This window comes from Cibotium barometz, chromosome 25, assembly GCF_041138505.1.
Source record: "Cibotium barometz isolate CiBa-2024 chromosome 25, ASM4113850v1, whole genome shotgun sequence".
Classification (NCBI taxonomy): Eukaryota; Viridiplantae; Streptophyta; class Polypodiopsida; order Cyatheales; family Cibotiaceae; genus Cibotium; species Cibotium barometz.
This window is the reverse complement of record NC_141070.1, coordinates 32765762-32792916: the sequence shown is the minus strand read 5'-3', so window position 1 is coordinate 32792916 and position 27155 is coordinate 32765762. Positions and strand designations below refer to the sequence as shown.

General features: G+C 41.4%; 2 protein-coding genes across 2 annotated transcripts in view; both read left to right on the top strand.

Moving 5' to 3' along the window:
- The window catches only part of LOC147624482 (uncharacterized), a 283897-nt gene that overhangs the window by 136063 nt on the left and 120679 nt on the right, over positions 1-27155 (top strand). The gene's annotated exons all lie outside the window — the stretch shown is intronic.
- Positions 10074-13810, top strand: LOC147624483 (uncharacterized). The gene is made up of 2 exons (XM_086819490.1): positions 10074-10773; positions 12154-13810. Exons 1-2 carry the CDS (start codon positions 10447-10449, stop codon positions 13156-13158), a joined length of 1332 nt encoding a protein of 443 aa, XP_086675616.1. The 5' UTR covers positions 10074-10446; the 3' UTR covers positions 13159-13810.

Below are 27155 nucleotides of genomic sequence, written 5' to 3'. Positions count from 1 at the left end.
CCTCGAGGGGGTCACTCACAAAAAAATGTGAATATCACGTGCGTTCAACAGAAGCATAATTTTAATTTATGAAACTTACAGAAATATATTTACATAAGGGTATGATTTAAATTTTTTTCAAAAAAATTTACAGATTCATAAAGAAAAGGGGATATTATATAGATATATGATTCCAAGTTTAAATTGCAATAATGCAACCCAATTTGATGATGGCATTGTTGATGAAGCCCTCTATGTTGCATAAAAATTCCCAAAATAAAGCCCATGCCAATTTCCACAAACCCATGTGAACTGCCTCTTTTAGAGGTCTCTTTACACCCAAGTCTTTTTTAAACCTTAATCTTAAAGGTGTTTTTCAAGATTTTTACCAAAATAGAATCATCGCACCGTTTGAACGTCATGTAGATTTGCAACTCTATGAATGCGCCGTGGAATGCGCAAAGGTTATGGGCCATCGCTTATCTCTCTATTATTGGAGAAGATGTTGATCTGCTACTTCCCCTTCTTCTGCCACCTACTACTTCATTTGTTGCTTGCCTGCAACTACTTTTCTTTTCCCTTTGCAAAGAGAGCTGCCTTGCTGTTGTTGGTCTGCTATGCATGGAGATCTCCATCGCCTTGATGCACTGCTACTCGAGCTCTAGTTGCTTACGCTGATGCTGACCATGCCACTCTATTTTTTTTGTGAAGCTGCTTCGCCCACATGATGTGTTGTGACCAAGGAGGATGCCATGATTGAGCCTGTGTTGCTTTTCTCTCCGCGTTGTGGAGAAATGATGGAGCTTATGATCACCTCCTTCTTGCTACGAGCCGACTGCACAATGATGTTGCTCTTCTTGAGTGTTCTATGATTTGACTATGCTCTTCTCTGCAATTTGACTGTGATCTTCTTTGCTAGGGCCAATGAAATGGTCATTGAGCTAGAAATGGCACCAGTGAGTTTCTTCTTCATGCCATGTTGTAGGGCATTCTATTGAGCATAGTGTTATGTTGTGTGAGCACTACTGAAGTAGCTTGATGAGAGCTCTAAGTGGCTAGCTCTATAGCAGCCAATTTGCTATTGTCAATATTCTAAACACCCTGCTTGTTTTCCACCTTCTCTCTCACTCTCCTTCTAGATGAGACAGAGGAGCCTCAGAATTGTGTTGTGAGTAGACCAACAAGAGGAGGGTACCAACTTGGGACAAAAAACGAGTAGAAAGCACTAATAGCAAAGGAGAGAGAGTCACAAAACCTATTATCTAAGCAACCAAGAAGATAGTCCTAATTACTCTCTAATCACCAAGACAAAGCGATAGAATAGACCTCTATGAACCTAACTATAATCTCCTAAACCTATGCTCTGATACCATGTAGGAAATCATGGTGGATCAAAGATTAAGCACAACATTATAACACGATTAAGAAAATGCTAATACAAGATTAAGAATAATAAACAAGATTAATCAAAGCATAAATGCCAATAACATTGGCATAATGCTCAATTGATCTCTTGTGAATGAGTGTTACAAGTTACCAAATGAGGCCCCCAATCCATTCTTTTATAGCTTGAGAAAGCTACCCACACCATGACATCATCGATTATGTCACTACACCATTGACTAGGTTCAATGTATGAGCATCTACCTAGGTTCTTTTACATGAGTGAATAACTCCATTTTTGCCCATGACATCATCGATTATGTCACTACACCATTGACTAGGTTCAATGTATGAGCATCTACCTAGGCTCTTTTACATGAGTGAATAACTCCATTTCTACCAATGCTTCTAACCTTTGAATACCATCTAATGTCCACACAATATATCTATCATACCATGTCTAATGCCATACCATACTAATTCCAACCCAATGTCCATGATGCCTTCATTGTAAGTGGCCATTGGTGGTAGCCAACTTCCAACAATGCTTACCAATTGCTTCACCAAAGCATGATGGTTCCACATGCTTAACCATTGACATCATGTATGCATAATGCATTGCATACTCTTTGTACGTCAACCTGTCCATGGGATACCTTACCCTTTGTGACCTTCTCACAACTTGTGGCTCACTATGAACCTTTCTTGCATGTGGTGGCACATACCTTTCTTGCCTTACCCCCCCTGGTGTATGTAAGGATGGGATGCCAAGTTCCTCATCAAGGTTTTCCATGCCTAAGGAAGCATAACCTATGATACCAACTCCTTCCACTTTCTTCTTTCCCTTATCCAAAGAACTACTACTAGTGCTACCCTGCTCATTTCTCAATCTTCCATTTCATAGGTTCACACTGGTACCATCACTCGATCTTACAGGTCCTGACAATGAAGTAGACACATCATTTGGCAACTTTACATGAATTTTTGAATCAATGTCATCTACCATGACATCCAGCTTGTCCTTGTACCAACTTGCCAATTCATCAAGCACAACATCTCTTGATATAACCACCTGCCTTGCATTTGGATTGTAGCATTTGTAGGCTTTCCTATCTTTTGCATAACCAATGAATATGTACTTCTCTACCTTAGGATCCAACTTCCTCCTTCTTTCATCAGAAACATGTACATAAGCAATGCTCCCAAAAACCTTGAGATGACTAATGTCCGGCCTATAACTTGTAAGTCTCATCTCAAGTGTACTCTCATGTATGGAAGTTGTGGGTGTCTTGTTCAACACATACACCACGGTGGCACATGCCTCGACCCAATAGTGATTCGGCATGTTCTTCTAATTGAGCATAGCTCTAGCTACTTCACATATCACACGATTCTTCCTCTTAGCAACTCCATTTTACTAAGGAGTGTACCTGCAAGTAAGCTACCTTCTTATCCCATGCTTTTTAAGATAGTCATCAAATTCACATACCACACGATTCTTCCTCTTAGCAACTCCATTTTACTGAGAAGTGTACCTGCAAGGAGCATACTGAGGAGTGTACCTGCAAGTAAGCTACCTTCTTATCCCATGCGTTTTAAGATAGTCATCAAATTCATGCAAGGTGTATTTTCCACCACCATCTGACCTCACATATTTGATCCAATTCCCATATTGCTTTTTTGCATATTCCTTGAAAGCAATGAACTTTTCAAGAGCTTCACTCTTCTCTTTAAGAAAGTATATCCACATAAACCTTGTGTAATCATCAATGAATGTGATGTAGTACCTGTTTCCATTCATAGTTAGGGATTGAGCTAGCCCCCAAATATCACTATGAATAATCTCCAATGGCCTATGGCTTATGTTGCCTTCCTTTGGAAATGGAAACCTTGCTTGTTTCCCAAATTGGCATGCTTCACATACATGATGACTTCCATCATTCTTAAACCTGGGTAAGCTAGCAACAATTCCTTTTACTTGCATGTTATTCAATCTCTGAATGTTCACATGTCCAATTCTCTTATGCCACATGTCTATGTCCTGCACAACTCCATGACTCTTTGAGAACATAGTTGAGCTCAATTCTGGTAATCTTGCTTCAAGCTTGAATAGCCTACCTTCCTTCTTGCCTTTGGCTATCAACCTGCAGCCATGCTTGAAGTCTTCAACAAAGCAACCTTGCTCATTGAACCTGACTTGTAGTCCTTGTTCTACCATTTGACCCACTGATGCCAAGTTCTTTGTGATAGAAGGTACATACAGTACCTCTAACATGTTCTTTACATTTCCACCATGAGTAATAGGATGCTATGTGTCATCACCTGTGACCACATAACCTTGAGTCTCCATTGGTTGCATCTTCTCAAACCATTCACCATGGCAAGTCATATGGTTTGAGGCACTTGAATCCATGTACTAAGACTCATCTCTACCATCACTATTAGATGTCATAGTTCCCATAACATGTGTCATAGTAAATAAATTATTTGAATTTCCATCATTGTTGCTAGTAGAGGCATAGTTACCATGCTATGGTCTACCACTTCCATTTCTTACATCATTTTGCTTTTTATAGCAGCCCTTCACCATGTGACCAAGCTTGCCACAATACTGGCATTCAATCCCACTAGCATTATGTTGTTGGCCTTGCCAATGACCTCTTCCTCGAGTACATGTTCTCCCCCTGCCTAGGAAGTATGTATTTCTACCACTACCACCTCGTGCACCATATGAATTTTAAAAATTATGTGGTGGTCTATCTTGCCAACCTTGGCTACTTCCACATCCTTTGAAAAAGGATCTCCCCCTACCTCTTGCATCTCAAGAGTAGAATGCTTGATCCCTAGCATGAGTAGATGTACTAGAGCTAGTACCAAGCCCAAGCTTCATCTCTTCAATTATGAGCAATGAACAAAGCTCATGAAAATTTGGGGGGTTGTCACCTCTCATTGTAATAGATGCATCAAAATTTTTGTATTCTTTGCCCAAGCCATTCAAGGTAATGGCTACCAAATCACTATCATCCATCGGTGTATTGATGGATGCAAGAGCATATGCTAGGCTCTTTATCTCTTAAACATAGTCATGCACACTTCTACTATTTCTCACCACACTGTGCATCTTTTGCTTCAATTGAAGTTTCCTTGCCTATGTATTAGTGTTATACAACCACACAAATGTATCCTATGCATCCCTAGGATTATCCAAATTCTGAATATGACATAGCATACTGTTTGTCACACATATGGCAAAGTAATGCAATACTTTGTTAGCTCTTTGCGTCCAAGCCTTGTGAGCTTGTACCTGTGCTAGGGTTGCATTTGAGTAGCATCAATGGCTTTGCATCTTCACTTATGACCAAAACCCAAAAACTTTTTCCTTTTAAGAAGCTCTGCATCTTGTACTTCCTAAATTGAAATTTGTTTCTGTCAGGCTTCTCTCCCACAATCTGTATTGGACCATCTCCCATTGTGAATACTTGTAATGTACCCTAATCTAGCACTCTTTCCAATGCCTTACAAAACTCCAAATGCTTATGAATCAAGCTTAATATGTGTTATACATATGCATTTACATCCCAGGAGGCTTCATGTTGCATATGAACTTCATTTGAATAATTAAATTTGGGTAAAGGTAAAAAGTTAAATTTTCTAGTCTTTTTTCTCGCCAATAACTAGTTAAATATTGTGCTCTAATTCCTTCAATTATTTTTCAAATTCAATGATTTAACATTCATTAGATTTTTAATACATTGCTCCAACTAACCCTAAGAGGGTTTGACCAAATTCTTCAAGATGAGAGAGAACGATCAAAATTTTTAACTCTCTTGTTTGTTATTTCTACTCATGTCAGAGACCAATAGTCACTTAAAGTGCTCTAATTTCTTCAAATCTAATCCAAATACAAAAAATTTTGAATCAAAAGTTTAGCAACTCCTTGCTTCTTGTATGTACCAAAGGAATTAGTTCAATTTTCTAGAGGTAGAGATTAATAGCATGATTAGTGAGGCTCTATTTTTGTAAGACAGTTCTATAATTCTGCTAACTATCCATTAATTAGCTCATTATGCCTATAATCCTCCAAATGATTCTCCCAAATGAGTTTCCCAGCACCATTCACACATTTTCTAAGCTTTTTAAGACTTTAATCACTTGCAATGGCCCTCTAATGATCAAATGGCATCAAAAAGTATGAAGGTTGTCCCAAATCTGTATCAAAAAAGTGTCACCTATTTGAGATGCTTGTAGGGAGAGGACAATACACCATTGAGTTGATAGGCATCATAGAAAGGGGTTGCTCAGAGAAAAAATAGGCACATTGTTGGAATTAGGGTTGCAGGGAAACACACACAGCTTGGAGAAGACAAAGGTAGCACAAGGCACTCAATAGAGAGTTGCAATAGAAAGATGAAATAGCCCTAGAATGATGGGCGTATATATAATGCACGGGGGAAAAAACCTCCTAAAGAGGGAAAAAGTACCCCGGCGGTCCTAAGTGTGTTCACACACATCACTAGCTCATGTATATGGTAACAAATCCCCCCTGAGAGTGATGCGGTGAACGAGAGCTGGCACATAGAGTATAGGGAAGTGCCATGCCCTAAGGACATGATTAATCCACAAAGGGGAGTAAGCCCAAAGCTTTGCGGATAGGTGGGGCTCTTCACATTATGCTTGCATGATAGCATTGCACAGAGAGTTTGGGATGAGTGAGATGGGTATTCTTCATTGCTTTCTTGTATCAAAAACTTGGCAAATTATGAGGGGGATGCACACCTCCTAGAAACAGTATGTATAGGTGCTTCTTGTGGCCATGGTATGAAGGATTGCACACCCTTATCTACTACTCTCGATTGGACTATGAAGTTTTCATCTCTTGATTCCTATGAGCTGGGGATACTTCATTGTACCAAGAGCTTGACGGGTCACTTATCTGGTAGCACCAAGTTGGACATTTGTTCTCCGGTTGGGCTTCTCTTGGAAGGATTTAAAACCGTACAAGAGGAAGGCTTCTGTTCGTGGCTTGGTGTGACACATATTTGGGTTAGAGATGTGGATATTTTTCTTGCGGAGATGTGTCTTGGAGAAATATGGATTGAGTCCGTGGATTTAGAGATTCCAGCTCCTTGAAGACTTGTTCTTCACCCAGGATCTCAGAGGGGGTGACAGCATTATTTCTCCGGTTTAGTACCCTTTTGGTGGTGTCAGGGGTGCTCAGTTTTTCCCAAGAAACATCATGGAGGCCACACTTGATGTCTTCAAGTGTTCGGGGCATGGAGCTTCTTCTTCAACGGTCACTCTAGCTCCCTGGTTTTGGTGCTACATTCAGGAGCTGAGAGGGGGTGTTAATAGAATGGTCACCTCCTGTATGTGAGTGAGGGGCTGCTTTGTGGGTGTGTCTACCCAAGAGAGAGGATCACACATTCTACACTGTATGTGGGGAGGTGGTAGGTCTGCTAGGGGGTTGTAGGCACTGTAGAAGGTCAACAACCTATAGGTCAAGGGGTTGAGGAAGCCCAAGGGGTGCCATGGGTAGCCCAAGAGCAATGGGCAGTCCTAGAGGCAATGGGGCTGCTATCGGGTTGCTACCTGCTCTGCAGAGCCTGACTAGGGATTGGTCTACCCGACCAGCCCTTGAGGCATTTAACACAGCCCTAAAGGGCCTTTTTTTGCAACTTGACCAAGTTATTAGCAGGCCGACCAGCATATTTGTTTCTTATATAATGAGGGGACCAGCTCCTCATTTATTCATCTTGTCATCTTGCCTTTGACTTGTCTTCTAGTCATTGGGGGGGAAGATCATCAAGTTCTCTTGGAACTTTGGTCACAAGGCTTGTTCATTGCCTTGGTCACTCATTTCTTGAGGATTGTTCTAGGGTTGAGTCTCTACTCTTAGGATACACACGTACCATCGTAGAGTCTCTTATGCTTTCATAATATATTTAATTCAGCATTGCTCTTCTTTCTCTTTCTCTCCCTTGTGCCATTGTTTCTTTTCACTTCTGCTGCACACTCTGACACATTTAACATATCCTAAACATCCTTGTCAACTTAAAGTCTCAAAACAACCTGACAAGGGGGGGGGGGGGGCTTCTATACCATTAATAATATATTAATGCTCACTAGATACTTGGTTTATACCACAAACCCATGTCTCTAAATTCAAGAAACTATAACACTTGGGTACAAGGCAAATCCTTCCAATACCTTTGTGAGTGCACAACACGATTTAGGCTACAATTAATGACACAAAAAGGATGCAATTTGAAGACCTTCTAATGCTATAATTTGGGGTATTTAGAGCCCATTAATTTATCAGAAATAATGATCAAAAACTTGAAAAGAATCATATAAAAATTCATAGCCAAATTCAAGATATAAACATTACAAAATTACTCTTTTTCACCTTTTTATGCCTAAATTTAAGCATAAATTATGATTATTTAAATAATATTAATACTTCTCTAAAACTAAATTATTTTATCTTAAAATTAACACTATTTAATTAACTCTACCAAAAAAAAAGAATCATATTAAATTTCCTTTCCTATCTCCATGTGTAAGCATGTGAAAATTGGAAAAAAAACATACTTTTGGGTCACAAAGAACACAACTTTCTACATTAAAGGAAGAGCAAGGGGAGTCGAGGGATTTATCCCATATGGCTGCAAATTCCTATTTCACAAAAACTATATCTAGCAAATTAGACCATTTATATCACAAATTAACAAAGAAATAGAATGGGGAGAAGGGGGAGAGCATTGACCTCACTTTTACGAGTATGAAGGCTTTGGAATTCACCAAGGGGGACGATCTAGGTGCCTACTTCTTGTGGATCCCCCCTTCCTTTTCTCCTTTTGTACAAGAAAAAATGAGCACCAAATTCAAGGTTTGGGAGGAGGGCTCTTTATAGCCCAACTAGCCCCACATGGACTAGACTAAATGGTGGGCCACCCTCCACAAGACTCAACTACTGTGGGGGCTACCTAACTACATGCTACCGCATAAAAGAGAGGCCACAGAGTTCAGTTAACTGGGAGCTTTTGCATTATCCCATTTACACCTTATTAATTGATCATAACATTTTCAACCTTACAATTGGACATTTAATACTTCCAACCTTAATGCAACCCTTTATACCATATTTTTCCATAATTCCTATAAGGTGAACCACATACCTTGGTGTTTTTTATTTTCTTTTTAATTAATTTTCTTCCTTAATTTTTTGGACACTAAGCACATCATTTCCTAATTTTTCAAGAAGGCTCAACATAAATAATTATCTACATGTAAAGTATAATGTGCATAATGTGCACACCTAAAAATCTCAAGGGTAATTAAGGAAAAAATGTGTACATGTACACACATGCATGTGCTAGAGAGACATTTCACATTAATGTGCATGTGTGCTCATGGAGCATTAGAGGGGTTCTAACCCTTGAAAATTTTCAAGGTGAAAAATGTGCATGTGTACATGTGTGACCCTTTATATATTTTTATGAGATTTAATAATAAATCTATACGAGAAGAGAGTTAGTAGTTCTTTACTCACATGGGGAGGGATCTTACAGGGTAAGACTCGCCTAATTGGGGAGGGATCTTATTTATACGAGAAGAGAGTTAGTAGTTCTTAACTCACATGGGGAGGAATCTTATTTATACGAGAAGAGAGTTAGTAGTTCTTTACTCACATGGGGAGGAATCTTATTTATACGAGAAGAGAGTTAGTAGTTCTTTACTCACATGGGGAGGGATCTTATAGGGCAAGACTCGCCTAATGGTTTTTGGTTAGGAGGCAGTTATGCATGCCGCTTCTGTGTTAAACAAATGTCCCACCAAAGCATTAAACAGTGATGCCTTATGTCATCACTCCATTTTAATATTATTCTATTGAAAATGGTTTCCAAAATATAAAAAAGAAACCAAACAATGTTACACTTTTGTGCTATATAAACAAAAAAAAACAAAGTAAACTATCTTTTACACCTTACCCTCGAGGGGAGGGGGAGGGGTTCCCTGAAAATAAGTAAGTGTATCATGTAGGTTCAACATAAAGGGTGGTTTTTTAAATCTTTTTTTGAGGGTACCATTTGTAGGGGTGGTTTTTTAAATCTTTTTTTGAGGGTACCATTTGTAGGGGTATTCACGGCTGAGCGTAAAAAGTTATCACGGTTTTAAATTGAAAATTTATGGATAAGGATGCAAAAAATTCCAGAGTGCAAAACCATGAAAGCGAAGAAGGAAAAGTGAAAGCTTAATATGGCCACATGAAGGGATTTGGGGAAAATGAGGAGATGATTGATACAATTCTCTCGAAAGTGGAGCACGCACTGAAGGGCATATTTCTTGAGGACGCATGAGAGGCATATTTCTTGAGGACGCACTAAGGGGCATATTCCTTGTGGTAAAAGTTCTTTCACGCAGCTAATATAAAAGGGAGTATGCAGCTAGAGAGAGCGAGCGAGAGCGAGCGAGCGAGCGAGCGAGGTGCCCGAGAGAGAGCGAGAGAGCGAGAGAGCGAGCGAGAGAGCGAGGTGCCCGAAAAGGCAATGGATGAGGAGATGGATGCATTGGTTCACAATGATTCTTGGGAGTTGGTTTCTCTTGGAAGTGAGAAGAATGCTATTAGTTGTAAATGGGTTTACAAAGTGAAATACAACTCCTTGTGGTAAAAGTTCTTTCACGCAGCTAATATAAAAGGGAGTATGCAGCTAGAGAGAGCGAGCGAGCGAGGTGCGCTAGCTGCGCACCTTCCAAGAGAAAGAGAGAGAGCGCGCGCGCGCGCTAGCTGCGCACCTTCCGAGAGGGAGAGAGAGAGCGCGCCGCGCACTATGGCAACTGAGCAGTTGATCAAGCGGCAAAGCTGCGGACCCGGCCTCGCGAAGCTGTCCGCAGCTTCGCGTAGGAGCACACCTGTGGCATTGTTCCAAGGCTACAATGCAGTGCATGGGCATGGGATGAATACAGCAGTGAGAGGGCAGAAAGAACTCACGGGAGGCACAAGCTTCGTGAAGTGCGACATCTGCTACACCACAAGTGAGCTTAGCCAGACGCTGCAAGTAGAGCAGTCTCTGTCGGTGAGCTATGATCCCGTGGGCAGCATCTCGGAGAAGCTACGATTCTTCCTCCACCACCACCTTCATCGTGGTGTTTGCCCGGCACACCAAAGCCAAGGAGGTAGTCACCAACGTGCAGCGGGATGTTTCAGTGCCCGCCCCGGCTGACGACACGCAGTTGCGAGAGTTCGTGCAGCTCTACGGCGATAGCTACCTATCCAGCCGAACCCTCGGCGGCGAGTACTGCGCCGTCTACTCGTACTACTCCGACTCGAGGGAGCAGCAGCAGGAGCTGCGCGCAGACATCACAGGGGCTGGCATTTTTGCCGGGGTGAGTGTGGATGCATCCTTGCAGGTGAGAAGTCAAAGCTCTTACCCACCCAAAATTCATGCACCACTAGGGCTCAAAAGTGTGTGTGTTTTGGAATAAAAAGAGAAAAATGGGCTAACCTTTCTGTCACCCAAGTGTGGTAGATTGGTTAGCCCACTACTCTCTAAAGTACAAGATCTTGAGTTCAAGACCTGTAGGATAGATCAATTTGGTCCCTTGGGATTGTTCCCACCACGTAAAAATCTTCTCTCTCAAAAGTGTGTATGTGTTGGAATTTTTAAAAAAAATGGGCTAACCTTTCTATCACCCAAGTGTGGTAGTTTGGTTAGCCCACTTCTCTCTAAAGTACAAGATCTTGAGTTCAAGACCCGTCTAATAGATCAACTTGGTCTCTTGAGATTGTTCCCACGATGTTAAAAACTTCTCTATCTCTCATACACACCCCGCTTGTTTTTGTCTTGCTTACTCACTCTTTTCCTCACACATTCTCTTACACACACTTCTTGTTTCTTTTGTCCCACACATGCATGGACTCTTGCGCTAGTAGAGCAGGGATAAAGTAACCTAAAGTAGGCTTTTATGTGGCGGATTTGTCATCAGCCCATTGTGGGATATTCCTTCACCACTCTAGGGGGATGATTCACTTGAGTGTTCAAGGGCAAGACCCCCTCACACACGGTGTGAACACACGAGTGTCCCTTCCCAAGCTTCATACATCAGGGCCTTAACTTAAAACCCCAAAGTTGAGAAGCCCTAGCTTTATAGCTAGACCAACTTTTGAGGGAGTGACATTGACCTTAGGCCCATGTCACACACGGGGGGTGGATGGACGAGGTTCTTTAAAAAAAGGACTAATCAAAAGTGGCACCAGCCTGCTGATGTCTTGTCACAACATCGGCCCACCAACATTTGCATGCTTAGTTGGCATGCCAACTCAAGGCCAACTTTTGGGGGAGTTTGGGCCATTTGTTCACCCTGCCCAAAGTATGAATAGTGAGAAAAACTGACAAAAAGTGCATTGCTTGCCCACCCACATATGACAAAGTGCCCATGGCCCCTTTGTTCACTTGCCCAAGTCACAAAAATGGCAAATTTACTCTCATAATAGGCTTTAAGTGATACTTTAGAACAACATTAGTAAATTTTTTGAATAAAAATGGAATTTCATGTCCTCAAGAGCTATAATAGATAAGGGCTTCTTTTGATACCCCTAAAAGCATGCTAAACATAGGGCCTTTGTGTGTGCACCCGAGTTTCATTTCCACATGATTACTTGGGGTAATGATATTACATTTTGTGAGTGTTGAGGTTTAGTGAAAAAACTAGCTTCTCTTTAACTTATGTTGCCAGTTTCGAGTATTTTCTCTTCATATATGTCTCTTGAATCTAGTCTATATTATGCAGGTCAATATTAACAAACTCAATTCCACTCAAAAAAGGCGCATCTCTTTTGAACACCGAATGTCCGGCATAGCCAATCCCGAATTTCCCTCTTCTAACAAGATCGCAGAGTTTGCCTTGAAATTCCCCTCCCTTGAGCTAACAGCTCTTGTAATCATAGACTGGGCAGCTTCTGGCTATGAGCAGGTTCCAGGCATAGGCAGCATGTTCAACCGTATAGCACGCAATCGAGAGTTGTTGGCAAGCCCCGAATCCTCAACAACCTTGAGAAAATTGAAGGAGCTAAAGGAAAGTATAGATGCAATAAACAAGGTGTACAACTTGTATGACAGTAACTACAAGGATGACACTAAGCTCAACAATGTGAAGGACGAGGTCAATCAAGATGAGAGCAATGTGCGTTCTATGATAAAGGCTTATTTAGACGATCCTCTCAAGCCTCTTCAGGGACCTTTAGTGCTACGCTCGCTTGACAAGGGCATCCCATTTTTACAATATGAGGTGCATGAATCTGCGCGAATATCTTTAGGGGACTACGGCCCCGTAGTATTTGATGATGTGCAGAATCCCAAGGAATTCTTTCAACAACGCAAGAGGGTCTCTGCCATCCAGCTGCGCTCAAGTGATTGTCTAGTAAGTTGCCTTGTTGTCACTTACTCTGGTGAAAACATGCAATCACAGACACTCAATCATGGCACTCATGAGCATGACTCCGGTAGCCATCTTAGCTACGTTCTCAATGTGTTGCCCAGCCACTACATTGAATTTATGTCTGGTAGAATTGGCTCTGTCCCTGGTATGGCTCCCCGTCCAATGATCACCAACCTTGCTTTTATTCTCGATGATGAATCTTCCGTCTATGGTGGTCCTTATCAAGGCCAGCAATTTGGATGGACCAAACCCAAAGGCTCATTCCTCTTGGGCTTCAAAGGTTGCAATGGTTGGTACATTGAAAACCTTCAGGTTGTCTATGCTTCCTTCTCACCTGCATATTGGTCCCCAAACTAAGTTACAATCTATCCAATGTGTCTCTACTTGTAAGATTTATAGTCACGACTATAGTTACAATCTATCCATGTAAGATTTATAGTCACGACTCTCCCTATTTCCACATCAATATTACTGTTTGAAAACTTTAGTATTTATATTATTTGTATATTTCTTATTGTCTCCTTGAATTATCACAAGAAGTTTTAGACATTTTGCCACTGTGATTCCCACATTGCGGATTAAGATTTATAGTCACTTCCACATCAATATTACTGTTTGAAAACTTTAGCATTTATATTATTTGTATATTTCTTATTGTCTCCTTGAATTATCAAAAGAAGTTTTAGACATTTTCCCACTATGATTCCCACATTACCGATTATGACAACATCATGAGCTTCTGCAGGTGAGGCGGAGCATGCCTAGCTGGGTGCGATGGGGGGCACGGGGCAGCTGCCTCCTACCCCCGAATGAGAAAAACTAGATTTTAAAAGTACTCAACAAATAATAAATTATTTTTCCACAAAAGAAAATATATTCTTCTTAAAAGGCAGACAGGGCCACATTCAAAAAATGGCTAATCAAGTTAAAAACAAGAATTGCAAGAACAAATGCCTCAAGCCATTATTGTATTCATAATCATATGAGAAAGAAGAAGAAAAAAAGTTACGATATTAATTTCAAACTTTAACTTTTAATTTTAGCTTTAAATATGCAACACAATAAAAAACATATAATCAATTTATTAAATTTATAAAATTAAATAATAAATTTATGTAGGAGTACTAAAAATTGCATAAAATCTAACAATTCCTCCCAGTAAAGGTAAATTTCAAACTCTCAAATTTCAAGATACTGAATTGATTAACCGTACTCGCAAAATGTGCACTTCGTTCTCTATGTACACAACTTTCATCAAAGCTAAAGAATGACTTCTCTCTTTGACAAATATAAATTCTTTTAGTGTATCATCACCTAGTTAATTTTAAAAAAAATTAAAAAAGAAGTGTGTTGATTGCATAGGTGCTAGAGCTAATCAAGTGCATCAAATCCTTGTACTATCTATTATTGCTTGGGCAACCATAAAAAGCATCTATTGTATTAGGCATACATGAGTGAAACAACCCCCTTTCAGTCCTAAATGTTGTCTTCTCTTCATCTCCTTCCTTCATCCTTACTTAATGATATCTCAATCTCAAATCAATCTTGGTGAAGAACTTTGCCCCTCATCAAGAAGATCATCAATGCAAGGTATAGGGTACCTATTCTTGATTGTGACCTTGTTCAAGTCACGGTAATCAATGCACATGCAAAAGGACCCATCCTTCTTCTTCACCAATAGAATGGGAGATGCAAATGGAGATTGTGAAGGTTGAATAGGACCCATAGCAAGCAAATCTTGCACTTGCTTGGCCACTTCCTCTCTTTCTAACTTAGACAAATAGTAAGGAAGGTTGACAACCTTTGCATTTGGTTCAAGTACTATGGCATGGTCAATCTCCCTCTCTTAGGACTCTTTGGCACTTGCGAAGTATCTTCATACTCTTTGAGAAAAGCTACCATATCCTCATCCATGTGCTATCCACTACTTTCCATCTCCTCTTGGGTAATATGCAACACATAGATAGTGCAAAAAGCCTTAAGCTCCTTCTTGAGTTGCTTTGGAGTGATCGAAGAAAGCTTTTTTGGTGTATTTCAGCCAAGTACCACTTGTTGTCCATGATGTAAAAAGCTCATGAAACCTTGTTGAAGGTTCACGTGAATGTCACCAAGTGACATTCACGTGAATGTCACCAAGTGAAGCCAACCAATTACACCCCATGATAATGTCAATGGGACACATATCCAAGACCACCAACTCACCTTCCCAAGTGTATGAAGAGGGTAGAACCACTTGTTGGGATTCTAGTGTGAATCCTGATTTCCTTGCGGCCATTTCGGAATATGTGTATTCTAGAAACACACACAAGTCAACTTGCTAGAAGCAGCTACACGCGGAAGGCAGATCAGATCCAAAGGCAAATGCGATCCAAAAGTGGATTAGATTCGAAGGTGGATGCGATCCAAAAGCAAAGGAGATCCGAAGGCGACAGATGCAATCCGAAATCGGCACAAAGGCGGATATGCGATCCGAAGGTGAAATGCGGATGCGGTCTGAATGCAAATGCGGTAAAAAGCAAAGGATATGCAGATCGAGGAATATATCAGAATTGAATGCACTCAATTCTGGTATAGCTCTACCATTCGTTCTGTTGCAATCAAAGGCGCGGCAAAAAAGCTTCTATTTGTAGACCGGTCAGACCTAAATATAGTAAATGATATTCAGGGCATATCCTATGGAGAATCTATCCAAGGTTAATGCACTATACTCTTGGAAAAGATTGCTGCTTGTTTTATTCCTTCGTGGGCTACAACTAAGAAGAAGTAGAGTGTGACACAGTGTGTGAAAAGCAGAGAGCTGCGTGTGTGTGTGTAAAGAGCAAGGGTGAGTAGGAGCTCTGTCTCCTTGTAATTCTCTGTGTATTGAGGATTCGTAAAACTATGCGCTTTCCGTGGATGTAGCCAAAATTTTGGTTTTGAACCATGTAAACCCTGTGTTGTCTCTCTCTCTATTTTTTCTGTCTCTATAATTTCTCTGTAACAATATTTTCTATCTATGAATCTCTTAGAGCTAAAATAGCAAACTCAAAATCTTGGGCTAGGACAACTGAGGGTTGCTCCCAACAACTGGTATCAGAGCAGAGTCCCACTTGCCTCTCCCAAGAACTGGTATCAGAGCTCAGGTTGCTTAAAGAAGCATCAGAGCAGAGTCACTGGCTGTGAATAGCTGATCACTTAGGAAGGAGGAGTTCGTTGTTTGAGTGGGAGTAATGGTAGAAGAAAGCAAGTTGTGGATAGAGAAATTTGATGCCAAGAATGCAAATAGAGGACTACCTTTACTAGAAGGACCTCTTCTTGCCACCACTGGAAGGTGTGGAGAAGAAGCTGGAGACTATGTCCTAGGAGGACTGGAAGGTCCTAGATAGGAAAGCCCTAGGGACCATCAGGTTGTCATTGGTATCTTCGATGGCCTTCAACATCTCAGAGCAAAAGACTACCAAGGATTTGATGAAGTCCTTGGACACATTGTACGAGAAGCCATCTGCATCAAACAAGGTGTTCATGATGAAGAGACTCTTCAATCTGAAGATGGCAGATGGTGGCTATATTGCAGAACACATGAATGAGTTTAACACACTCATTAGCTAGATGGTGGCTATATTGCAGAACACATGAATGAGTTTAACACACTCATTAGCTAGTTGGTGCGGTTGGTCGTTACATTCGATGATGAGATTCAGGCTCTCATCATGCTGTCCTCTCTTCCAGATAGCTGGGACAGTTTGGTCATGGGCTGTGAGTAACTCAGTACTTAGCAGTGTACCTCTCAAGTTTGATGATGTTGTAGGAGTTCTTCTATCTAAAGAGATGAGAAGAAGGAGCTCCAGTGAAACATCAACCTTCGCTATGCCAATGGAATCTAGAGGCAGGAGAAAGGAGAGAAGCAAGAGTCATAAGCGTGACAAATCCGAAAAGAGGAGTAAGTCACGGACAAAGATCGTAGAATGTTGGGATTGCGGCAAAAACGGTCACATGAGGAAGGACTGCAGACTCAAGAAGAATGAGTCTGAATCTGTTGAAGACACCAGATCCTCAGAGGCCAACACTGCAAAGAAGGATGTACTCATACTGTCCTGTGAGGATGAAGATGATGCTTGGATAGTAGATTCCGGTGCATCATTTCATGCCACCCCTCACCGCAAGTACTTCCTTGACTACACCACAGGCAACATGGGACACGTAATGCTCGGAGATGATGCAGTATGTAAGATTGTCAGGAAAGGGATAGTTGCCCTGAGGTTGCCAAGTGGAAATGAATGGATCCTAAAAGAAGTCGAGACCTCAGAAAGAACCTGATTTCCATGGGTCAGCTGGATGAAGATGGCTGCATCTTATGTTTTGGGAAGAAGCAATGGAAGGTTACAAAGGGAGCCATGGTGGTTGTTGCAAGAGGAGACAAAGATGGGACACTTTATCTTTGCAAGGGTAGCAGCCAGCCAACTTCTTCTCACGTTAACACTGCAAGATGGGACACTTTATCTTTGCAAGGGTAGCAGCCAGCCAACTTCTTCTCACGTTAACACCGCAAGTGTGAATGCCGCAATCTGGCATCACCGGTTGGGGCACATGAGTGCCAAAGGGATGCAGATTCTTCACTCTCTCTCAGAAGAGATTATCTGGACTAAAGAATGTGGATCTAGAGTTCTATGAGGATTGTGTGTATGGGAAGCAGAAGCGGGTCAAATTTGCAAAAATAGTAAATGAGAAGAAGACCCGAAAGCTTGAGTTGGTTCATTCAAATGTGTGGGGACTTGCTAGTACGTCTTCGCTACTGGGAGGAGCTTCATACTATGTCACCTTCATAGATGATGCTACCAGGAAGACATGGATCTATGTCTTGAAGCATAAGTTTGACGTGTTCTCTACATTTTGAAAGTGGAAAGCCATGGTAGAGAATGAAGCAGGTGCAAAGCTGAAATGCCTGAGAACCGACAACAGAGGTGAGTATTGCTAGCAAGGAGTTTGAGAAAATCTGTGCTAGCAATGGCATTAAGAGGCAAAAGACAACTCCAAGAACACCTCAAGAGAATGGAGTTGCTGAGAGGATGAACCGGACTATTATGGAGCAAGCAAGGAGCATGTGGTTGCATGCGGGGTTATTCTGGGCACAGAGGCCATGAATACAGCAGTATACTTGGTGAACCGGTCTCCCTCTATTGTCCTAGATGGAAAGATTCCTAAAGATGTGTGGACATGCAAGAAGGTGAATTACGGCTACCTGAAAGTGTTCCGGTGTGAAGCCTTCGTGAACTTAGATAGTGCACTCAGGTCAAAGCTCAGAGCGAAGTCCAAGAAGTGCTTTCTCGTCGGATATGGGAAAGGGGACTTCAGATACAGGCTGTGGGATCCTAAATCCAAGGCCGTATTTAGGACATGGGATGTTGTTTTCAACGAACAGAAAGTGTTCAAGAATAGCCTGCCTGACCACCAGGAAGAAGCGGGAGTAGGTGATGATTATGTGGAGCTGGATGATGACCAGCCCTAGGATAAAGAAAACAGCAACCCACAACAACTGCAATAGGAAGAACCTCAACCAGTCTCTTGAGGAGTACTCGGGAGAGGAAGCCTCCTCAGAAGTATGTTCCATCTTTCAACTATCTCTTACTTACGGATTTTGGTGAACTGGAATCCTATGAGGAAGCCATGTGGGATACATTTAACGAAGAATGGGAGAAAAGCATGGATGAAGAGATGGATGCCCTACACCAAAACCACACATGGGATCTGGTAAAGTTGCCCCCAAAGAAAAAAGGGCACTGAAGAACAAGTGGGTATATCAGATGAAAGAGGAAGAAGGGGGCAAAAGAAATTCAAATCTTGGCTAGTCTCATGAAGGGGTTTGCCCAAAAGGAGGGCATTGATTTCAATGAAATCTTCTCTCCTGTGGTGAAAATGAACTCCATAAGAGCTATCCTAAGTCTGGTGGCTGTCCACAATTGGCATCTGGAACAGATGGATGTCAAAACCGCATTCCTTCATGGTGGTTATTTGGAGGAGGAAATATACATGGAACAACCGCAAGGACACACCGCAAAAGACCAAAAAGGTCTGGTCTCTGTAGGTTGCGAAAAAGCCTCTATGGGTTGAAGCAGGCACCTAGACAGTGGTACATGAAGTTTGACAAGTTCATGCTTGAACATAGTTACAGGAGATCTGGACCACTGTGTGTATGTGAAGCCGGGGGCAGGCTACGGGGGTGAGTGGGGGGGGGGCTGAGGGGGGTTGCGGGAGGGTGAGGGGGGGGGCTGCGGGAGGGTGAGGGGGGGGCTGCGGAGAGAGAGAGGAGGGGGGGCTGCAGGGGGTTGCGGGAGGGGCTGCCGGGGGGGGGGGGCTGCGGAGGGTTGCGGGAGGGTGAGGGGGGGCTGCAGGGGGTGAGGAGGGATTTGTAATGCTTTGTATTTGTTTACGAAAGAAGGTTGCATGGGTGAATGTGTGTTGAGGAGATAGTTTTATTGATAAGAAGCCACCCATATATGAGAACCCATTAAGATTTTCAAAAGATATGACGAAGGGCTACCCGACATTGATCCTCAATTTGATTAATACCTTGCTGTATTCCTTTGATAGATCAAGGGATCAAGGTGGACCACCTGGTTTTAGTCAAGGGATCAAGGAGGACCACCTAGTTTTAGTCTTGATTAGGATAGAGAGGTCACAGATGGGAGAAAGATCTACTATGTGAGAAAAGATGCAGAGTCGTTCCTCTTGCATGTAAGCCTTTCTGCAAACCTATTCAGGTGGAGCTGTTCCAAGCTATCTAATATTGAGAGCAGATGCTAGAGCTTTACCTACCTTTGGGGAAACATTTTTGTAGGGATACATTGGGCAGGAGGGGTGTAGGGTGTTGAGAGCATCCTCTTCCCCTTCCTAGGAGGCAAGCCAACATTTTTCAAGAACTTGTCTAAAGTTTGGAGGTTGTAGAAATATGATTTCAATCAGGAGAGAACACCCTGATCAATTGATGACTTTGTGCACAAGGTGTCTATAGTAGTCCTCTCGTCGACACATTCATTGTCATTCCCGAGTATGTCTATTTTGGTTGAAATGGATGAGTGGAGAAGTTCAAAAACTTTTTACTGGAAGACCTAGGCAAATGGCTCCACAAATGGTCAAATGTAACAAAACCCAAAGAGTAAGCATCCATGGATCCTTGGGGATAACAATCAGATGCAAAATAGTTAGAGGTGGTGGAGATGGCAAAAAATAACTTGAAACAAGGGAGGGAGATGAGCTATCAAGAGTGGTCTTCTCAAATTAGAAATACAAAACCAACATGGGCTGTACAAGAGGCCTCGTTATAAACCATGAGGGCCGTAAACATTATACAATGATATGTATAGACATGTAAAAAGATTATATAGACATTGTACTAAAAACGAATATATATTGCAATTTGTTCTCAATGATATGGTGTATTTCTTTTTTCCTTGTAAAAATATTATTGCATTATGATAATTGTGTTTCACATGAAGATTACCTTTACGGTTGTAATACTCGAATTTTCTTAACACTCAAAAATCTTTGAGCAACACTCAAATTCTCTACCAACATAGAAACATGGGGTAGAGTAGAAGCTCTAGGTACAAATCAAATAGAAATATGATACACAAGGTCGAATTATAGGCTGAAAGGCATGTTATTATAGATATTTTCTTCAGTTTCTTCATCCAACCTATAGTGGCTTGTATGACCAAGTATAGGCTCCATATAGAACTTGATGGCCCGAACCAAGTGTGAATACATGAGAACTTGCAAACATCATTGTGTACTTTTTCATAGTAGTGTCCAATGAATGTGCAAGCATAACAACATTGCCCCAATTTTTTGATCATGCTCGACTAAGTTTTTTCTTTGTAGTAGTGCATTTAATGATGTAAAACTCTGCACCATTCAGGGGTTATCCTCCACATTTACCAGCAAAGTTGTCCCCCATAGACAAGGCATCTAGATGCCCTACATACAATGGTACATCTGTGTCATCCTCATCACTTGAGCTGCCATCTTCCTATCCAGCATCTTCCAAGGGCTCAATGGTGTGGTACTCCCAATTTCGAACAAGCTACTTGTTCTTGCATCTTCTCCAATGCTCATCCATACATTGATCACAAAAGCATGATAGTGCTCAACATCTTATAGCATAGGTATTAGTGGGGGGTTGAATATCCATTTATTGAATGCATAGAGCGAGACTTGGCTAAGCGCTTGTAATCCCACTCATTTTCTCTTAACACATCACCTACTTGGATCTCCCAAAAAACCATTTGCACATCATTGTGACAAAACCTTGTCCTCAAGAAAGCAACATAATCATGTGGACATTTTAGCACACATCCATTTGGTTTGAGTACTCTCATATTATGACAACACCTATTCCATCGTGTTCTCCATTTTTGTGCCCTAAACATGGATAATTCCACAACATCTCCAAAAACTAGTCATGGCAAAGTATCTCGCCACAAAATAGAATGGACACTTTACCTTGAATTGAGCTGCACAACATAACCATTTGACCACACCTGATGATCTTTAAATGTGTCATCGATGATCCACTCAATCTCTGCCCTCTACACTTCAAGAACTCTTGTTTCCTGTAACCCTCCAAGTTCTTTATATCTCCTACATATGATAGAAGGTAGGTTCCCATGGATGCAACAAGGCCAGGCATATAGCCAAAGACCCTAATTGCCTCCTTTTTCTAAACCAAGATAATCTTCTCTTTACCCCTATGGAGGGAGTGAGATCCCACAACCCCAAAAAGAACCTCAATGCCATCATAGGCACATCAAGGGAGGTTGAGAACTTGTTGTGATAAATAATATTCAAATTTCCTATGTAGTGACCTAGGCTTTGGATCTTATGAAGCTCCCCAAAGGCCTAGACCCCTTTGCTCTTCCCAAGAAGTTGTCTATGTCTTCAATATCAATCTTTGAGAAAAAGAGAGAGAGAGAGAGAGAGAGAAATAAAAAATATCATGATTTAGAAAAAAAATGATTCTATATGTATCCAAATTTTTGCTCTGTGTACCATTATGTACCTGTGAATTTTCATCTTCCTCAAGTGTAGATTCTTTATAAAGATCAATTAAGTTCTTTGGCTTTACTTCAATAGGCTGTATGGCATTTGCATCTTCAATTTCCATATCTTCAATACCCATTCTTTTCTGTATCTCTAAAAACTCCTCCTCTATTGGTAGCCCTTTCTTTTCATATTCTCTAAATAGAGATGTACAATAGGGTCTATGCAATAGGGTTCTGCAGCTAATCTATCAACAAAATTTTCTCCTTCTGTGTCAAGGATTGCTAAAGGACATGGTTCATTATCAATGAACCCCCTATCATTTTCACCCCATCTTGTAAGGATAGCAAGACATTGGTCTTCCCTTAAGTTGAATAAGTGTTGAATATCATTCAATAGCACATAGGCTTTATTGTTGATATTGTAGCTTAGGCTTTATTATTGATATTGTAGCTTGGGAAAGTAGGGAGACATAACAAGGGGTCCTTCTCCTCCTCTTTTATGTCAATTGATCTATCCTCTACCTTAGTGATATTTTGTGCTTTGAACAAGGCTACATCTAGCCCCTTGCTTTTTTGTTCCTCTTCCTCCTCCTAAAACTCCTCAAGTGCTTCCTTTGCCTCTTTCAAAGGTACAACTGGAGCCTCCTCCCTTTTTTCACCCTATGGAAAGTGTGAAAATATCCATTGAAAAAAGAGGAGGAGACCAATCTCTATCTCTACAAGCTAGCAGGGACCCTTTTTATGCCATTGACAATTCTCTTGAACTTTCTTCATTTCATCACCATGCACACTCCATTTGTGACTTGCAGTTGACCTTGATATAGAGCTTGCCTCTATCATATCAAAAAAGTGAACATGATTTTCTATAGAATGAGGCTTGGTATGATTCTAATAAATTTCTATCAAGTCTCTACACTTAGAGGACAGTGATAATAAAAGCACTCTAAGATCAAAAGGTTTGTTAAAAATATCCCTTATTTAGTGGAATCTTGATGAGTTGCCTGCCTGCCATGTAAAGAAGGTCTATCATCTATTATATCTTTAATCTCCTCAACCTCAATACCTTCCAAGGAATGCTTCCTCTTGCTTATTGTCTAAATCTTATAAATTGGAATAAGAGGTAAGAGGATAGACTTGAATAGCTGTGTGAAATTGGTATGATGCTCAGCTAAAGCACTGATTATTTAGTAATCACGTACCACTTCAACATGTTGAAAAGCTACATGGAAATAAAAGGAAATATCTAAGGAGCTCAAAACATGATTCACATAGCATTTTCACAAAGCTGTGCGAAATTACAAAGTAGGTGGATGAAAGACCAACACATGATTTGTGTAGCTCTTCAATCTACAAATGGGAGCAAATGAGTTTAATATTGGGATATGGAAATAGGAGCTTGGTAGGTAGGTTGGGTAGGAGATGGGAAGGCTGGTATGAGTGAAAGTATTGAATGAGCAAGGAATGCTCTATTTATACAGACATGCAAGTGCCTAGGGAGTTGTGCCAACCACCCACGCGGAATTGTGCCAACACGTGTGACATAACAAACTTGTTCTCGAGAGTTATGTCCACCATGTTGGAACTAGGGTTGCAGGAATGCACACACATCTTGGAGAAGAAGAAGCTCAAGAGCACACAACACAAAAGTAGTATTACTTAGTGTGCAAGAAAAAAGATAAGATAGCCCTAGTGTGTTGTGATAAAAAACAGGAGCAGGATGTAACACACACAAGAGAAGCAAACCCTAATCCATAACCATCAATCATAAAGAAGGAGAGAAGCCATAGTCACAATCTCTCTCACACACACAAAAAGGAGAACACAACATTGTGTTATGTCCACACTACAAGTAAACCTAATGTAATGTCCACACCACACATGACCAGCTGGACGCGGTCATAAACACACCACACGATATCTATCTACCATACTGTCATAGTCACAATCTCTCTCACACACACAAAAAGGAGAACACAACATTGTGTTATGTCCACACTACAAGTAAACCTAATGTAATGTCCACACCACACATGACCAGCTGGACGCGGTCATAAACACACCACACGATATCTATCTACCATACTGTCACTCTGTCAGCACCCATGTGCTATCCTCCAGCTGTATACGAGCTTGATATTTCAACACTCCCCCTCAAGCTCGACATGTCCATCTCTAGGACTCCCAATCTAGTACGGAAATACTCGAACTTATCTTTACCAAGTGCTTTGGTAAAGATATCTGCAACCTGCTCATCTGTCTGCACATATGTCAAATCAACATGCCCATCTAGCACCTTCTCTCTGATGAGATGATAATGGACCTCAATATGTTTGGTCCTGGCATGATAAACTGGGTTGCTAGCAAGCTGAATACTACTCATGTTGTCACAATGAATGACAACTCTCATATCACTCTGTATCCTGACATCATCTAGCAACTTCTTCAACCACATAGCCTCACATGCAGCTATGGCTGCTCCACGGTACTCTGCCTCTGTGGTAGATAAAGCAACTGTAGGTTGCTTTTTATTGCTCCAACTCACAGCTCCACTACCAAGGCTGAAAACATAGCCAGTGGTAGATCTCCTGTCATATGCACTACCGGCCCAATCTGCATCTGTATATCCATAGACATGCATGTCTTTTCCTGCCTCATAGAAAAGACCATAATGCGCGGTAGTTTTGACATATCTCAGAATCCGTCTCACAGCATCCAAGTGAGGTTTACGAGGACTCTCCATAAACTGACTCACCAAACCAACTACATAACTGATATCTGGCCTCGTAATGGTCATGTAGATAAGGCTACCAACCATTTTCCTGTACATGGTGATATCATCAAGCTCATCACCCAAATCAGCCCTAAGCTTCATGTTTTGCTCTAATGGTGTCAACATTGGTTTGCATGCTGTCATACCATACTTTGCCAGCATGTCAAGTGCATATTGCCTTTGCACCAACCATATACCCTTGCCTGTTCTAATCACCTCAATGCCAAGAAAGAACCTCAAATCACCAAGGTCTTTCATATCAAACTCTTTGCATAAAGAGGCCTTAACCTCATCAATGCCTTTCCCACAATCACCTGTGATAATCAAATCATCAACATAAATGACTATCATCACGATACCATCATGTGTCTTCTTCACATAAAGTGAAGAGTCTGCATTTCCAACCACAAATCCAATACTGACAAGATATCTGCTGATTTTGTCACTCCAAGCACGAGGTGCTTGCTTCAAACCATAGAGTGCTTTCTTTAACCTGCAAACAAAAGTCGGATATTTTGGATGTACATAACCTTCTGGCTGTTTCATGTACACCTCTTCTTGCAGTTCACCATTCAAGAAAGCATTCTTTACATCCATTTGATGTAAAGCCCAACCTTTTTGTGCTGCTAGTGCAATGATAGACCTCACTGTAGCCATCTTAGCCACAGGGCTGAAAGTTTCATCATAATCAAGACCATAAGTTTGTGCATATCCTTTAGCGACCAGCCTTGCCTTATGTCTCTCTAGGCTGCCATCTGACTTGCACTTTACCTTATACACCCATTTGCATCCAATTGCATTCTTTCCTTGAGGTAACTCAGACAATTCCCATGTATCATTTTTGTCCAAAGCATCCATCTCTTCATCCATGGCTTTCTGCCATACATGCTCTCCAATAGCCTCTGTATAGCATGTAGGTTCCACATGCTTTACCATAGATGTCATGTATGCATAATGCATAGCAAAATCTCTATATGTCAATCTTTCCACTGGATATCTGACTCTCTGGGATCTCCGCAATGCATGCGGGTCACTCTGTACACCTGTAACACGAGCATGTGGTGGCACATATCTGTCCTGCCTAACACCAGGTGTGCGTACAACAGGTATGCCGAGCTCCTCATCCAAACTCTCAGAACTAGAGGACTCATAGCCTGTGATCCCAATTCCTTCGACTTTCTTCTTGCCTTTATCCATAGCACTACTCCCAGTGCTCACACTCTCATGCCTCAGACGTCCTGACCATGGACGTACACTGCTACTACTCTCAGCTTCTGCTGCTGGCCCAGACATAGTAGTAGAGCTAGAACTTGCTTGTGATGGCAAGTTCACAGGTACATTAGCCTCAAGTGTGTCAATGACTCCCTCATCTCTTGCTTTGTACCAACTAGCAAGCTCATCAAATACAACATCTCGTGAGATGACTACTTGTCCAGTTTGAGGGTTATAGCATTTGTAAGCTTTTCGATCCTGTGCATATCCAACAAAGACACATTTCTCTGCTTTAGGATCCAACTTCCGTCTTCTTTCATCAGGCACATGAACATAAGCTACACATCCAAAGACTTTCAGATGTCCAATATCTGGCCTGTAACCTGTAAGCCGCATCTCTGGCGTGCTTCCATGAATGGCTGCTGTAGGTGTTTTGTTCAGGATATACACTGCAGTAGCACATGCTTCTGCCCAATAGTAATCTGGCATGCTCTTTTCATTGAGCATTGCCCTTGCCACTTCACATATTACTCGATTCTTTCTCTCAGCCACACCATTCTGCTAAGGTGTATACCTGCATGTCAACTGTCTCCTTATCCCATGTTTCCGCAAGAAATGCTCAAAGGCTTTTGAGGTGTATTCACCACCTCCATCTGTTCTCAGACACTTAATCCAACAGCCATATTGTTTTTCTACAAGAGCTTTGAAATCCATGAATTTTTCCAGCACTTCACTCTTCTCTCTCAAAAAATATATCCATGTCATCCTACTGAAGTCATCTATAAATGTCACATAGTATAGACTTCCTTTGATAGATGGGTTTTGTGCTGGGCCCCATACATCACTGTGCACTATCTCAAGTGGTCTATTACTCATGTTTCCTTCTCTAGGAAACCTCAACCTTGCCTGCTTTCCAAACTGACAGGCTTCACAAACATGCATATGTCCATCATATTTGAATCGAGGCAATCCACTGACAATGCCTCTTGTTTGCATGTTCTTTAATCTCTGTATATTGACATGACCAATCCTCTTGTGCCACATGTCAATGTCCTGCACAATTCCATTGCTCTTTGAAAACATGGCTGAACTCAATTCTGGTATGCCTGCATCCAATTTGAACAACCTTCCTTCCTTCTTGCCCTTGGCAACCAATCTACAGCCATGCTTGAAATCTTCCACAAAACAGCCTTTCTCATTGAATCTTACTTGTAATCCCTGCTCAACCATTTGGCCTATTGATGCCAAACTCTTTGTAATGGATGGTACATATAACACTTCTGACATATTTTTCACATTTCCATCATGCATCTTCAAAGGCACACTGCCAACATGTGTTATAAGATGCTGAGTAT

What these genes read in the sequence shown, in the direction of transcription:
- LOC147624483 (XM_086819490.1), top strand. Translation starts at nt 10,447, where the DNA reads ATGATCCCGTGGGCAGCATCTCGGAGAAGCTACGATTCTTCCTCCACC. An exon ending in GTGTGGATGCATCCTTGCAG is followed by an intron (nt 10,774 to 12,153) that starts GTGAGAAGTCAA and finishes TATATTATGCAG; the next exon opens with GTCAATATTAACAAACTCAA.